The sequence below is a fragment of the Colius striatus genome, chromosome 22 (assembly GCF_028858725.1).
Source record: "Colius striatus isolate bColStr4 chromosome 22, bColStr4.1.hap1, whole genome shotgun sequence".
Lineage (NCBI taxonomy): Eukaryota > Metazoa > Chordata > Aves > Coliiformes > Coliidae > Colius > Colius striatus.
In genome coordinates, this window is record NC_084780.1 from 2,708,331 (window position 1) to 2,722,652 (window position 14,322).

The 14,322-nt window shown below is 63.3% G+C and overlaps 2 protein-coding genes across 4 annotated transcripts; both read right to left on the minus strand.

Annotated features, from left to right (window-relative positions):
* Positions 1 to 4,466: 4,466 nt before the first annotated feature.
* Positions 4,467 to 8,758, minus strand: FANCE (FA complementation group E). 3 transcript variants are annotated; one of them, XM_062013683.1, is made up of 11 exons: positions 8,436 to 8,758; positions 7,601 to 8,225; positions 7,262 to 7,306; positions 6,916 to 6,975; positions 6,307 to 6,450; positions 6,103 to 6,226; positions 5,478 to 5,553; positions 5,310 to 5,376; positions 5,108 to 5,233; positions 4,872 to 4,966; positions 4,467 to 4,512 (listed from the first exon to the last, which is right to left on the minus strand). In XM_062013683.1, the coding sequence occupies exons 1-11, from the start codon at positions 8,657 to 8,659 to the stop codon at positions 4,509 to 4,511; spliced, it is 1,590 nt and encodes a 529-aa protein (XP_061869667.1). In that variant the 5' UTR covers positions 8,660 to 8,758; the 3' UTR covers positions 4,467 to 4,508. The 3 variants fall into 3 exon arrangements, with proteins under 3 accessions (XP_061869667.1, XP_061869666.1, XP_061869668.1); XM_062013682.1 differs by having other exon boundaries at positions 4,467 to 4,966; XM_062013684.1 differs by lacking the exon at positions 6,307 to 6,450 and having other exon boundaries at positions 4,467 to 4,966.
* A 1,117-nt stretch (positions 8,759 to 9,875) lies between these two features.
* On the minus strand, positions 9,876 to 13,891 carry LOC133627588 (probable E3 ubiquitin-protein ligase makorin-1). Its single transcript, XM_062013876.1, has 8 exons — positions 13,821 to 13,891; positions 13,171 to 13,290; positions 12,757 to 13,052; positions 12,442 to 12,524; positions 12,133 to 12,353; positions 11,320 to 11,430; positions 10,223 to 10,358; positions 9,876 to 10,031 (listed from the first exon to the last, which is right to left on the minus strand). The coding sequence occupies exons 1-8, from the start codon at positions 13,889 to 13,891 to the stop codon at positions 9,876 to 9,878; spliced, it is 1,194 nt and encodes a 397-aa protein (XP_061869860.1).
* Between the last annotated feature and the right edge of the window lie 431 nt (positions 13,892 to 14,322).

Sequence of the window (14,322 nt, forward strand, 5' to 3'; positions counted from 1 at the left end):
ACACGTTCCTGTGCCCCTGAGCCAGGGGAAGCTGCTTTAGCAGGGGCTGGGGCTGGAGCAGCTCTGCAGGGCCCTTCCCACCCCACCACTGTATGATTCTATGATTGTACATAGAGCCTAGGAAAGGTCTAAAACAAGGCTTCAGATGGTTCCCTTCACCAACATTGCTACCAGGGCAGGAGAGGGAAGAATCCAGCCCGGGCTCTCCCTCCACTCCTAGCTGAGGTTCTGCTGAGTTACAAAGCCTGGCTGGTGTTTCATGTAAGGCCTCTCTACTCTGTTCAGGCTGGATTTTAAAGTTGAGAGGAGCCAAGTTTTCCCTGTGTGTGCCACCAACCACCACACAAGCAGCATGTCCAGTGACTTCAGGGTTTCCTTCCAACCCTCCTAATGTGACTGATCCTGCACATACACCCCAGAGCAACCCACAGGACTCAATAAACTGCAGCCAAGAGCAAAGACAGGCCTAAGAAGAGCCTTTCCACAAGCCAGTGTCATGTTTCCCAGCAGAACAGGACCCTCCCTTGCAGTTTGCAAAGCTGATCCATGCCTGACAACTATTCCTTGCAAAGAAGCCATGTAGGCTGCTCCAAAACACAGCTCCCAGTATCTCCAGATGAGATGGAAGTGCAAGCTGCCAACAGCACAGAGCAGCCAAGAACAGCCTGTCACAATGTGAGCATTGCCCAAAGAAACCAGCAGCTACAAACCCAAACACCCATCAGGGAGGAGACACACACCACAGCCAGGAGGTTCCAAACCACTGCAGCCCAGCCCATGGAGATGCTGGGACTCCCTCATGGTGCTCTAGGTACACATGGCACATATGTTCCTCCAGTTCTGCAGCAAGGGCATCAGGAGACTGATGACCAGGTGAGTTTTGGAGAGGAGTTTTGTCACCAGCCACAGGCTGCCAGAGCACTGGGGACAGTGACAGTGAGGTCATGTGGCAGAGGCTTTGCAGGGAAGCTGCAAAGACTGCAGCCTGCTACCTAATAAAGCCAGAACTGCAGGCTCAGACCTTGATGATGAGGGCACAGTTTCTATTTATGTCATAATTTGGGCAGCTCTGTGATGGTTTCAATATACTCAGCCACTAAGACACTGGTATGCAAACACACCATCAGCTTAGCTCCCTGGAGGGTTCTCTCCTCCAGCTCACATAGGCTTTGAAGCCTCATCAGTCCACTGTCATCTGAAACAACTTAAAGAGACTTACTCTAAAGGAATCTGCACTCTCACCATTAAGAGCATCACTTAATGCTTCAGTTTCACTCCTCTGGCTGGGTCTAAGCATTACTGAGCAAACTTGAAGCACTAACAAGTCACACCCATGTGTTTTAATCCCTCTTCTCCCTTTGTAGATGTGCTGATGCATTTTTAAGCAGTCCCTGAAGTGTGCAGCGCTTCCAAACCTCCAGTAAAACCCCCTCCCCCAGAGTCCACCAGCTCTGGCCAACTGCTCTTTCCAGTTCTCTGAGGAGATGCCCAGGTGAGGTTCTCAGGGTGTGTTTTCGAGGCCAGAGGATGGAAATGTGTGAACAGCCACGGTACAGCAGCGATTTCCATCAGGGCATCACTAAACACCTTCAAATGAGAAGTGTCACCATCACCACATTCAAACCCAGAAATGGGTTTTAGCAGACTCAGGCAAAACAGTAAAAAAAACCCCTACAGAGGCCAATTTAAAGCAGGGGATTCAAGTTTATCACCTCTGCATTTAAATCCTACTCTTCCACACGATGAGATTTGAAGCTCCCAGCAGATCACGGCTGCCCTACTCGATTTGTACCTCCCAGATCACGGCTGCCCTACCCAGAAACCAGCTCAGGCATCACAGAGAAGTGCTGATATCCACACAAGGTACCACCTCTACCCTGGCTGCTTCAAGCCATGATAAAATCTGGCTGGTCAGTTAAGCCTGGTGCAGAATGGTCATCTTTTAACAGCTGCAAATCAATCTGTCTCGATGCAGCAATGTGCTAAAGGGGATGAAGAACTAACACCAGGTGCTCCAGGCCAGCACGTTGCCAAAACACACTTGAAATAGAAAGGTTTTGGACAAGATGACTCTTCATTTTGGATACCAGGCTGAGAGTGAGAAGAGGCTTTGTGCAGACCCAGAGTCAGGAAAGAACAACCTGCTCCATCGAGGGGTGACATCACACTTGTCAGCCATGAGAAACTAAACCAGGAGGACATTGCACATACTGCAGCACTGGCACCTCCTTAACCATGAACTTGAGCCAGGTGGAGCACAACAAGGAGGGAACACCTGCAAACCAGACTGATGAGACACATGAATGCTCAGCCAAGCTGTTCACATTCACAAGTGACTCTCACAGATGCTGGCACAGGGCAGGAGATATGTCATCCAGCACGTTGCTCAAACCAAAGGGACAACACAGAAGGGCTCCTGCTGCTTCTTGCTGCCCAGCTGGGTAACACAGGGACCTGCTGAAGAGAAAACCTCTTCATCAAAGGGAACACACAGGGGAAATGGGCAACATTTGCTCTCTGAGGGTAAATATCAGTACATGGTGGGGAATTAAATCTTAAGAGGAGCACAGGGGAAAGGGAGCTGGGGGTGCTGTGGGCAGCAGGATGAGCCTGAGCCAGCAACGTGCCCTCGTGGCCAAGAGGCCAATGGCAGCATGGGCTGGGGCAGAAGGGCTGTGGGCAGCAGGTCAGAGAGGTTCTGCTGCCCCTCTGCTCTGCCCTGTGAGACCACAGCTGGGATGTTGTGTCCAGCTCTGGGCCCCTCAGCTCCAGAAGGACAGGGAGCTGCTGCAGAGAGCTCAGCACAGGGACACAGAGATGCTGGAGGGAGTGGAGCATCTGCCTTGTGCTGAAAGGCTGAGGGAGCTGGGGCTCTGCAGCTTGGAGAAGAGGAGCCTGAGGGGTGAGCTCAGTCCTGTTCCAAACCCATCAAGGGTGGGTGTGAGGAGGCTGGAGCCAGGCTGTGCTCAGGGATGGCCAGTGACAGGACAAGGGGCAACGGGCACAAGCTGCAACAGAAGAGGTTCCAGAGACACACCAGGAAGAATTTGTTCCCTGCTGAGGTGAGGGAGCACTGGCAGGGGCTGCCCAGAGGGGCTGTGGAGGCTCCTTCTCTGGAGACATCCCAACCCCAGCTGGATGAGTCCCTGTGTGCCCTGCTCTGGGTGCTGCTGCTGTGGCAGGGGGTTGCACTGGATGAGCTCTGCAGGTCCCTTCCAGCCCTGTGACCCTGTGAGATGGCAGCAGCTTCAGACCCAGAACGGCTGCAGCACTCCAGGTGCTCTTCAATACCTGTGTGCAGCATCACCCAGCAATGCTCCATCAGCCATTAAAAGGGGACAAAGATCTATTTTTGCTTTCCCTGATGAATAAAATCCACGTTTAGGGCACGAAGCACCCGCAGAAGTCACCTTCACGCGAGTGCCGCTCGGCCCAGCCTCCCCTCGCGCCCGCGGGGCCTCGCAGGGCCGGGCCAGGAGCCGCGCCGAGGCCGCAGGGGAGGAGCCGCCGCCGCCCGGCCCGGCCCGGCCTGGTCCCGCCGCGGGCCTGGGCTGCCGCCATGCCGGGACAGGCGCTGCCGGGGCGGCCACACACGGGCACCCAGAGGCGCCGCTGCGAGCCCTGGGGCGTGACGGAGCGGGGCTGGGCCGGCTGAGCAGCGCGGCCAGGCCTCGGTCGCTCTGTGCCGCGCTGAGGCTGCTGAAACGGCAGCGACCGGCCCTCAGCAAACGTGCTCAGCGGCCCTGTGGCTGCCACCGGGCAGGAGGAGAAGGGAGAGAAGGGAACCCAAAGAGCACAGAGGAACCTGCTGAGGTGCAACCAGGGCAAGGGCAGAGTCCTGCAGCTGGGAAGAGCAACCTCCTGGCCCAGCACAGGCTGGGGGTGACCTGCTGGAGAGCAGCTCCAGGAGAGAGACCTGGCAGTGCTGGTGAGAATAAACTGCCCATGAGCAGCAACGTGGCCTCGTGGGCAAGGCCAGTGGCAGCCTGGGGGCAGCAAGAGAGTGTGGGCAGCAGGGCCAGGGAGCTTCTGCTCCCCCTCTGCTCTGCCATAGCTGCTGAGGCCTCATCTGGAGTCCTGGGGCCAGTTCTGGGCTCCCCAGCTGCAGAGGGACAGGGAACTGCTGGAGAGAGGCCAGTGCAGGGCCAGCAAGATGCTGAGGGGATGGAGCATCTTCCTTGTGAGGAAAGGCTGTGGGACCTGGGGCTGTTCAGCCTGGAGAAGGTTGAGGGGGAATCTCATCAACTCTTACCAGTACCTTAAGTTTGGGTGTCAGGAGGATGGGGCAGCACTTGTTTCTGTTGTATTCAGTGCCAGGACAAGGGGTGATGGGCATCAGCTGGGACACAAACAGTTCCCCTGGCACAGGAGGAGAAAGTCCTTTGGTGCTGAACAGCCCAGCCTGGAGAAGAGACTGAGGGGGGAGCTCAGCAACACAAGTATTTACAGGGTGAGTGTCAGGAGGATGGGGCAGCACTTTATTTTCTGAGGACAGAGAGTGATGGGCATCAGCTGGAACACAAACAGTCCCATTGAAACATAAGGAGAAACTGTTTCAGTGTGAGGTCAGGGAGCCCTGGCCCAGGCTGCCCAGGGAGGGTGTGGAGGCTCCTTCTCAGGAGGTTTCCAACCCCACCTGGACACGTTCCTGTGTCCCCTGAGCCAGGGGAAGCTGTTTGAGCAGGGGCTGGGGCTGGGGCAGCTCTGCAGGGCCTTTCTAGCCCCAGCATTCTGTGACTCTGTGAAACTTGCTGCCAGCCACACTCCAGCACAGCTTCTGCCAGCACTTGTTCTGGGCCAGCCCAGGAATGTTGAGGCTGCCATTCCCCAGGAGAGACACCCCAGCCCAGTGGGCACAGCATCCACCTCACCTGGCTCCTCCCAGCATGGCCTGCAGGGATTTTGTCAGAGCTGTGTTGCTGTGATGCAGAGCAGTAGCCAGGCTGCTGCGGTGGGCTGGGGTCACCTGGCATAGAGAAGCAAGGAGCTCAGAGAGCTGCACTGCCACCAGCCCACCCGAGAAGGCCCAGGCCGGGTCCTGGGTCAGCTGTAGCCCCAGGTACCAGCTCAGCAGCTGATCTGCAGGGCCCAGCCTGGTCTGACCCACCTGGCTTTGGTGCATGGTGAGCACAGCCGTCACCAGCTTGGTGTAACTGGGCAGCGTGGCCAAGGCTGGGGCCTGCTGGCACAGGGTCAGGACCAGCAGATCAAGGAGCTCGGGGGGCAGCACCTCCTGGAAGACAGCCAGGAGCTGGCCCTTGCTCCAGCAGCCAGCAGGGAAGGCCCTGGGACAAGGAGGCTCCTCTCACCTGCCGCCCCAGCACCGACTGTATCACTGGCAGCAGCTTCTCTGACAATGGCAGCTCCAGGACTTGGCTGCAGAGGACAGTGAGCAGATGGGATGTGCACACAGCCCTGCCAGTGCTCCTGAGCACCTGGGGCCTGACACAGCCATGTCTCCCCCTGAAATGTCTTACCTCAGCACCAGTGGCACACACTCTGGCTCCAGGCACTCCTCCACGAGCTCACACACCAGCTTGGTCTGCTCACTGCCTGCAAGGCCAAAGCAGAAGGGGGAGAGCCTCCAGAGGCTGAGCTTTCCCAGCACCCCTTCATCCCAGCTGAGACACCCAGACACCACACAGTGCCCCCTTCCACTGCTGCATTGGGACCATCTGCAGCAAGGGTTTCACTGAGCACTGCCCCTAGGAAGAGGGGACAGGGCTTCAAGGCTTCAGGCAGCACCTTCCTCTCGTGCCAGCAGAGCCACCACAGCACAGCCTTGGCCCCAGCATCAGGAGCTGTGGGGAACCCTCTCATCCATGGAGGGATGGCAGCTGCCCCGTGGGAGAACTGCTGCTGGAGACCAGCCTGGCCTCCCCTCTCCATTCCAGTCATCTCCAAACCCACTTCCCATGCTGACTTCCAGGTGTTCATGTGCCCAGATGAAGCCAGCACCTTCCCTCTGTGGATCTCAACACACACCTGGGGTGACAAACGCCTGCCAGGAGCCAGCACTCTGCAGCTGGGGCTTCCCTCCCTGCTGGGTGCCACCCCCAGCCCCTCTGCAGCTCCCTCAGCTGCTGCCAGGAGCCCACACACCTTGGCCAGGCTCCTGCAGGACCGCAGGCAGCAGCACTCGGCAGAAGGGCTGCGGGTACTTGGAGCAGAAGGAAGTGAGGGCGGCCATCAGGTGCCGGGAGGGCGGCCGGGTGAGGGACAGCACCTACGGGCACAGGGCAGGAGCTGGGCAGGGCTGGCAGCCAGGGACACGGGGCAGGAAACCTCTGCTGCCCTTGCACCTACTCGCCTGAGGAAGAGCTGCTGTGCCAGGATGGCTGAGCTGGTGTAGCTGAGGTCGGGGCTGAGGGGCAGCAGCCAGCTGCAGAAACGCAGCAGGAGAGGCTCCGGGCACGTGGGGAGCTGGAGGAAGGAGCAAAGCCCCTCGAGCTGGGGGTGGCAGGGGGCTGTTAGGGAGGGCAGAGAGCAGGGGGCTGGCAGGGAGAGGGCAGGGGGCTGGCAGGGAGAGGGCAGGGAGAGGGCAGGGGGCTGTTAGGGAGGGCAGAGAGCAGGGGGCTGGCAGGGAGGGGGCAGGGGGCTGGCAGGGAGGGCAAGGGGCTGGCAGGGAGAGGGCAGGGGGCGGGCAGGGAGGGGGCAGGGGGCTGGCAGGGAGAGGGCAGGGAGCTGGCAGGGAGAGGGCAGGGGGCTGGCAGGGAGGGGGCAGGGGGCTGGCAGGGAGAGGGTAGGGGGCTGGCAGGGAGAGCGTAGGGGGCTGGCAGGGAGAGGGCAGGGGGCGGGCAGGGAGGGGGCAGGGGGCTGGCAGGGAGAGGGCAGGGAGCTGGCAGGGAGGGGGCAGGGAGCTGGCAGGGAGCTCTGTGTGGCACTGCTGGTCACAGCAGGGATGCCAAGGCTCACCTGGCTGGCAGAGCAGTTGTTCAGGGCACGCAGCTCAGGCAGGACAATGGGCTCCAAGTGCTGCAGGGAAACAACAGTCTCTCAGTAGCACCCCAAATAACCCCCCAGAACAGCCAGCTCCAGGACTCAGCCCCCTGCCCTGGGCCAGCACTCACCCCACAGTCTGCCCTTCATCACCAGGAAGGTGGGGGCAGGGATGAGTACCTGAGGCCAGGGGAGGGGCTGGGGGGCTTTCTACCCCCCTCCAGTCATCCCTGTGAGCCCCATCTCAACTCCCTTCTGGAGGCCTTGGCCTGAGCCCATTTACACCATCAGCTCCAGGAGAGAGACAGAAACAACCACTTACACTGGGCTCCTTCTGCAGCAGCATTTTCAGCCTTGGTCCATGCACCTGCAGAAAATGAGGTGAAGGAACTGGAACCACACTGTAGAGGCTTCACAGAAAGGTTCCAGTTGGGAGAGGCCTTGCAGCTCACTGATCCAGCCTCTGTCCCAGCCCCATCAGCCACCAGCCCATTGCCCTCAGTGCAGCACCCACCCAGCTCTGAAGCCCCTCCAGGGATGGTGACTCCAGCCCCTCCCTGGGCAGCCCCTTCCAATGCCTGACAGCCCTGGCACCAAAGACATTCCTCCCCACATCCAGCCTGAAAGCAACAAAGAAGGGAAAGCAAAGGCTGCCTGGTACCTGGACGAAGGACTGGACCTCTGCTGCCAGCTCTGCCTGGGAAGTCTGTCTGGGCTCCCTGGCTGCCTCCTGCTGGGAGCCTCCCGGAGCAGCCCCATCAGGGCTCTGAGCACATCTGTCTCCTGAAGGGTCTCCAGGCACCTCCTCTGGCCCTGCCACACGCTGCTGGGTTGCTGGGGAGTCACACAGCACCTCCTCCAGCAGCAACCTCTTCCCCTCTCTCTCCTCCTCCAACTCCAGACTCTCCTCCAGCACTTTCTTGCGCTTCCCCCTTTGAAGCACGGACTCAGCCACATCCCCAGGGGCTCTGGGCTGCTCGCTGAGGCACCACTTCAGCTTCCTTTGTCCCTGCCGTTTATTCTGGGTGATTTTCCTGCCCAGGCTCCTGAGCTGCTGCTGGCAGCCCGGGGACAGGGCAGTGGGAGCTGGGGAGCTCTGCCCTGCCCTTGCTCCCTGCTGCAGCAGCTCCCTCAGCGCCTGCACCCAGGGATCCCCGTGGGAATCCTGCCCCAGGGCCTGGAGCAGCTGGCCCAGGCAGCCTCTGGGCACCACAGCTCCCAGCACCAGCAGCAGGGACAAGAGGTTCCTCTGGCACACGATGGGCAGCAGCAGCAGCCGTGGCTTCCTGGGCAAAAGGGGGAGGCAAAAGGGTGTCAGAGCAAAGCCCCGAGGCCTCAGCAGCTCTGCAACAGGAACCAGGAGGCAGCAAATGCCTTGGCTGGGGGCTGCAGATGGGCTGGGAGAGCAGCAGGTCCCTGCTGCCATCCCAGCTGCCCATCGGGGCACACACCAAACCTCCCCCAGAGCATCGGCTGTGGGAAGGCATCCGACTCACACGGCCAGGGCCCCCTGCAGCCCGTCCAGCGTGGGCTCCTCGGCGCACAGCGCTGCGGTGAAGGGCTGCCAGGGAAAGCCCTGCCCCGGGCTGCCCGAGGCCCGGCCCCGCTGCAGCAGGCGGAGAGCGGCCAGTGCTCCCGCGGGCCCGGAGCCCAGGGCGTGCAGCAGCAGGCGGCTGGCTGTGTCCAGGCTCTGCAGCCAGGCCGGGCGCGGGAGCTCCATCGCCGCTTCACGGCCACCCCTGGGCGAGCCGTGTGGCACAGCGGGGAAGCGCAGGCAGGATCGCTACCCGCAGGTCCTGGGGGCTGCACACAGCGGGGCCGCGGCTGCGGGAGCATCACCGAGGATCGGCCGGAGGCCACGAGCTCCTCGCAGCCCTCTGCACACACAGAATGAACCAGAGTGGTGGGGGCTGGAAGGGCCCTCAGCCCAGCCCCTGCTCAAGCGGGATCCCCTGGCTCAGGGGGCACAGGAACGTGTCCAGGTGGGGTTGGAAACCCCTTGAGAAGGAGCCTCCACACCCTCCCTGGGCAGCCTGGGCCAGGGCTCCCTCATCACTTCACCCGCGGCCCGCAGCTACCCCCAGCTCCTCGCTGCCCTCCCGGGGGCCTGAGGGAAAAACCTCCCGCTGCTGCTGACGGACGGGACGGGACGGGACGGGACGGGACGGGACGGGACGGGACGGGACGGGACGGGACCCTCCCTCACACCTCCTCCCCCCAGCCCGGGGCGAGCACCCACCGCGGCCCGAAGACGGGAAAGCGCCGACTCGGGGCCACCAGCAGCGCGCGCTTCGTCCGGCCCCGCCCCGCGGAGCAGCGCGCCACGTATGCAAATGAGCCCCAGCCCGCCACGTATGCAAATGAGCCCCAGCCCGCCACGTATGCAAATGAGCCCCAGCCCGCCACGTATGCAAATGAGCCCGCGTATGCAAACGCGCCGCGGGCGCGGGTGGGCGCCGGGAGCCGAGCGCGCCGCAGCCCGCGGGATGCGGGTCGGGGGTCGGGGGCGCCCTGCGACCCCTCCCGGGAAGCCGCAGCCGCAGGGACCCCACGCAGAGCAGTTTATTTCATAAGTGCCGGATTTGGCTAAAAGCAGTTTAAAAAGGACCCCGCAGCGCGTGACCCGCCCCACCCCCCCCGCGCTGACCCCAACACCCTGCCCCGGCTCCCGCGGGGTGTCCCACGGGAGGGTGGGAGCAAAGCGGGGGCTGTGACCCGCTGAGCCGCGGTTGTGTCACCCCCCCGGCTCCCCGGGGGCCGCGGCCGTGCGGGACCTGCTGGGGGTTCAGCGCTTTCCCCATCCCTGCAGCGCCCTCCCGGCCACCTCCAACCAGTGCTTGGAGCAGCTGGCCACATCGAAAGCTGCTCATTTCCCCCTCCCACATGTTTCCCCTGCAGCGACAGCACCCGGCCCCGGGGCAGAGGCACCGCACGGCTTAGTCGGAGTCACTGGAGCTGGTGAAGAGCATCTCGTGGCCACAGCTCAAGAACTGAAAGTCCATCTCCATCTGAGCCATCCTGAGAGCCCACTCGAGCATGCAGAGCTCCTCATCCTCCTTGGCAGAGCTCTCGGAGGGAGGAAGGCTGAACCCCTGCAGCACAGCAGAGAGGCTGAGGCTGAGGCCCAGCCCGGGCCGTGCCGCAGCCCCCGGCACACGCAGCCCCCGGCACCCGCTGCCCCCGGCACACGCTGCCCCCGGCACACGCAGCCCCCGGCACACGCAGCCCCCGGCACCCGCAGCCCCCGGCACACGCAGCCCCCGGCACCCGCTGCCCCACTTACGAGCGCGCTGGGCGGGCGCTGGCGCGGGGCCGGGCGCTGGGCGGCGCGGCCGTCCCGCGGCTCGTGCAGGTAGATGCAGTCGGACTTGAAGGGGCAGCGCCCGTGGTTCTGCACAAAGAACTTGCACCTGATTTTCCTACGGGATCCCAAGGGCAGTTGGAGTAGAGCCCCAGGAGCAGCCCACAGAGCCCAGGAGCAGCCCACAGAGCCCAGGGAGCAGCCCACCGTGCCCAGGGAGCAGCCCACAGAGCCCAGGAGCAGCCCACAGAGCCCAGGGAGCAGCCCACAGTGCCCAGGAGCAGCCCACAGAGCCCAGGGAGCAGCCCACAGAGCAGCTCACAGAGCCCAGGGAGCAGCCCACAGAGCAGCTCACAGTGCCCAGGGAGCAGCTCACAGTGCCCAGGGAGCAGCCCACAGAGCCCAGGAGCAGCTCACAGAGCCCAGGGAGCAGCTCACAGAGCCCAGGGAGCAGCTCACAGAGCCCAGGGAGCAGCCCACAGAGCCCAGGAGCAGCCCACAGTGCCCAGGGAGCAGCCCACAGAGCCCAGAGAGCAGCCCACAGTGCCCAGGAGCAGCCCACCGTGCCCAGGGAGCAGCTCACAGAGCCCAGGGAGCAGCTCACAGAGCCCCAGGAGCAGCCCACAGAGCCCAGAGAGCAGCTCACAGTGCCCAGAGAGCAGCCCACAGAGCAGCTCACAGAGCAGCTCACAGAGCAGCTCACAGAGCCCAGGAGGCAGCTCACAGTGCCCAGGGAGCAGCTCACAGTGCCCAGGAGCAGCCCACAGAGCCCAGGGAGCAGCCCACAGAGCCCAGGAGCAGCTCACAGAGCCCAGGGAGCAGCTCACAGTGCCCAGGGAGCAGCCCACAGAGCCCAGAGAGCAGCCCACAGAGCCCCAGGAGCAGCCCACAGAGCCCAGGAGCAGCCCACAGAGCCCCAGGAGCAGCTCACAGTGCCCAGGGAGCAGCTCACAGAGCCCAGGGAGCAGCCCACAGAGCCCCAGGAGCAGCCCACAGAGCCCTAGGAGCAGCCCACAGAGCCCAGGGAGCAGGTCACAGTGTCCAGGAGCAGCTCACAGCCTGCAGCGCCCAGCACCTACCCCATTCGAGCCTTGAAGTCTTCAATGAGCTTCTCCTTCTCCTGTGCATCCGAGACCCAGTGCTTGTGAGGGATGTAGTAACTGGAGCTGACTCTGCACTCTGGGCAGGCCCTGGATGGAGGTAATGGGTGCAGGTGGGTCCACCAAAAAGGCAGCAGGGAGCTGGGTGGTCCCTGTCACAACTCCCATGTGTCTGTTCCCATCTCAGCCACTGAATCCCAGAATCATTTGGGTTGTTGAAGCCCCTGAAGCTGCTGCAGTCCCAGCCCTGCCCTCACCCTGCCCAGCCCAGCACTGACCCACAGCCCTCAGCACCTCAGCTCCACGCCTTTGGGATCCCTCCAGGGCTGGGCACTGCCCCAGCTCCCTGGGCAGCCTGGCACAGGGGCTCACACCCCTCTCAGGGAAACAGTTCTGCCTCAGCTCCAGTCTCAACCTCCCCTGGGCCAACTGCAGCCCATTGCCTCTTGTCCTGTCATTCATTGCTGGGGAGCAGAGCCCGACCCCCAGCTCCCTGCAGCCTCCTGTCAGGGAGTGTCAGAGAGTGCTGCTGGCTGCCCTCAGCCTCCTCTTCTCCAGCCTCAACACCCCCATTCCCTCAGCCCCTCCCCAGCCCCTTGTGCTCCAGCCCCTTCCCCAGCTCTGTGCCCGGCTCTGGCCACGCTGCAGCCCCTCAGTGTCCCTGTGGCAGGGAGTGAGGGGCCCAAAGGAAAGTTGCTTCAACGCCAAAGCCCCCTGGGCAGGCCCACAGGAGGGTTTTGGGGTGCAGAGGGGTGCTGGCCCTGCCTCTGCCACGTCCCTGTCCCCACTCACTTGAGGACGTTGCTCTGGAAGCCGCGGCAGCGCCGCCACGTGCGGATGCAGCCGAGGCAGAAGACGTGGCTGCAGTTGGGCAGGATGCCGAAGAGCCGCTCCTCGGGCAGCGCTTTCTGGGCCACGTGCTCCATGCAGATGCCACAGGCCACGGGCTGGCTCTGTGCCCGCAGCGCCGCGCCGGGCCCTGGGGCTGCTGCAGGGGCTGGCACCGGGGGCGCCTGTGCGTGGAGCCGAGCTGCAGCCCCTGGCCCCGGCCCTGGGGACTGACGGGGGCTGCGGAGCCACGGGGCGCCCTCCCAAGCTCACCTCTGCAGGGTCAGCCCGTGGCCCTGTGTCCATCACCACCTCAGGAGGATTTGGGTCCAATCCCAGCCCTGTGTGTTGGCAGCCTGCGGGCAGGGGGGCTCTCAGAGGGGGAAAAGCACGTCCTGCCTCCTCACTGAAGGGGCAGGCTGGCTGCTCTGGGCACAGGCAAAGCCCCCACCTTAAAAACGCTGCTGGGAGAGCTTTCCACAGCCCCACCTGGGCCCTGCCCGGGAGGATCTGGCTCAAGGGCAGACAGGGGATGCTCCACGGTGACCACCCTGGTATCCCCAGCCCCCACAGTCCCCCGGCACCTACCTGAGGCCCCCCGAGCTCGTGCAGGGCCAGATTCTGCACTGATGGTCCCACAGGGGGCCTTACGAGGTCCTGGCACGTTGCTGTCCTCGTGCTCCTCCTCAGCCCCCGCGCCTGGGCACCTGGAGGCCGCGTGTGTCCCGCTGGGGACAGGGTGGGCTGAGCCGCGCCGGGCTCCCCTCCAGCCCCCGGCCCCCGCTGCGGGCACACGGCCAGGCTCTGCGCCCCAGCAGCGGCGGCCCACGGCGGGCACAGGCCCGTGGCAGGGCCCCACCAGCTCTTCTTGGACGTGCAGGTAGCTGGAGGAGCCCAGGGACAGACAGACAGACAGACAGAGGGTCCCGTCAGCTCGGCCCGACGCCTGCGGCCTCCCAGCCCGTCCTCGTGGCATCGGGCCCCCTCCTGGCCGCCCCTTACCTGCACTGCTCTCCATGGCTGCAAAACCCCTTCTGGAAGTACCTGCAGACCTGGGCTGACCTTCTGTCGTGGGAGAAGTGGCAGCTCTGGCCCCACCGACAGAATCCACGGGCAAAGTTCCTGCCAGGCGTGGCCGGGTCAGAGCCACCCGCAGCCTCCTGCCCCAGACACCCCCAACTCCCCCTGCCCTGGGAACCCCCTTTGCCTCTGTGGGGACAGCTCTTTGGAGCCCCCAGGCTGGTGGCTGGGCTCAGGAGCCCTTGCCAAGCCCAGAGCCAGGGCTCTTCCTGCCCTGTGCAGCCTCATCTCCAGGCTCGTGGCAAAGCAAAGAGACCCCAGGGCTGGGCTGGACCGGGAGGCTCAAGCAGCCTCTGCACAAGCCTGGGGATGAGCACCAAGCCAAGCCAGGGGTAGCAGAGGGCTGGGGCAGCCTCCAGCTCCCCATGGGGGGCATGGAAAGGGGCAGGAGCGCTCAGCTTGGGGCTGCCAAGGAGAGGGTGCCTGGCTGGGGTGCTGCCAGACCCCCCAGCCCCACAGGCAGCCAGCCAGGCTCTGCCCCACAGTTAGGAGCTCACAGCCCCATCTCCAGCTTATCCCCCCCCAGAGCCGCTCCCAGCCACGTTCCCCCCTCCCCATTCCCCAAGCCCTACCTGCACAGAGGTCTCTGACAACCCCCCTGGGCCCTCAGTGCCCCAGATGCCAGCAGCGAGCCCGGCTCCATCCCCTCCTGGCAGCCAAGAGGGCTGGGTGACCTCCCAGGGCTATTTATGGCCTTGGATGGTGTCCTGGGTTGGGCTGGGATCAAGTGAGTTTTCCCTCTGGGAGCTGGTGCAGTGCCATGGTTTGGGTTTCTGATGAGAGCAGAGCTGATAACTCAGGGCTGCTCCAGCTGGTGCCAAGCACTGTTTGCACCCAGTCAAGGACTCTCCAGCCTCTCATGCAGTGAGGGGGTTGGGGAGGGGGCACGAGGAGCTGGGACACAGCCAGGGCAGCTGAGCCAAACTGGGCTCTTCCAGCCCAGAGCACACGATGCCCAGGATATAATGGGGGGGGGCTGCTGCCCATCCCTTGGCTGCTTGTGAGCAGTTTTACTGGCTTGGGGTTGTTCCCCCCATTCTCACTGCTGGGGGGATGGGGAGGGGGGCAGTGAGC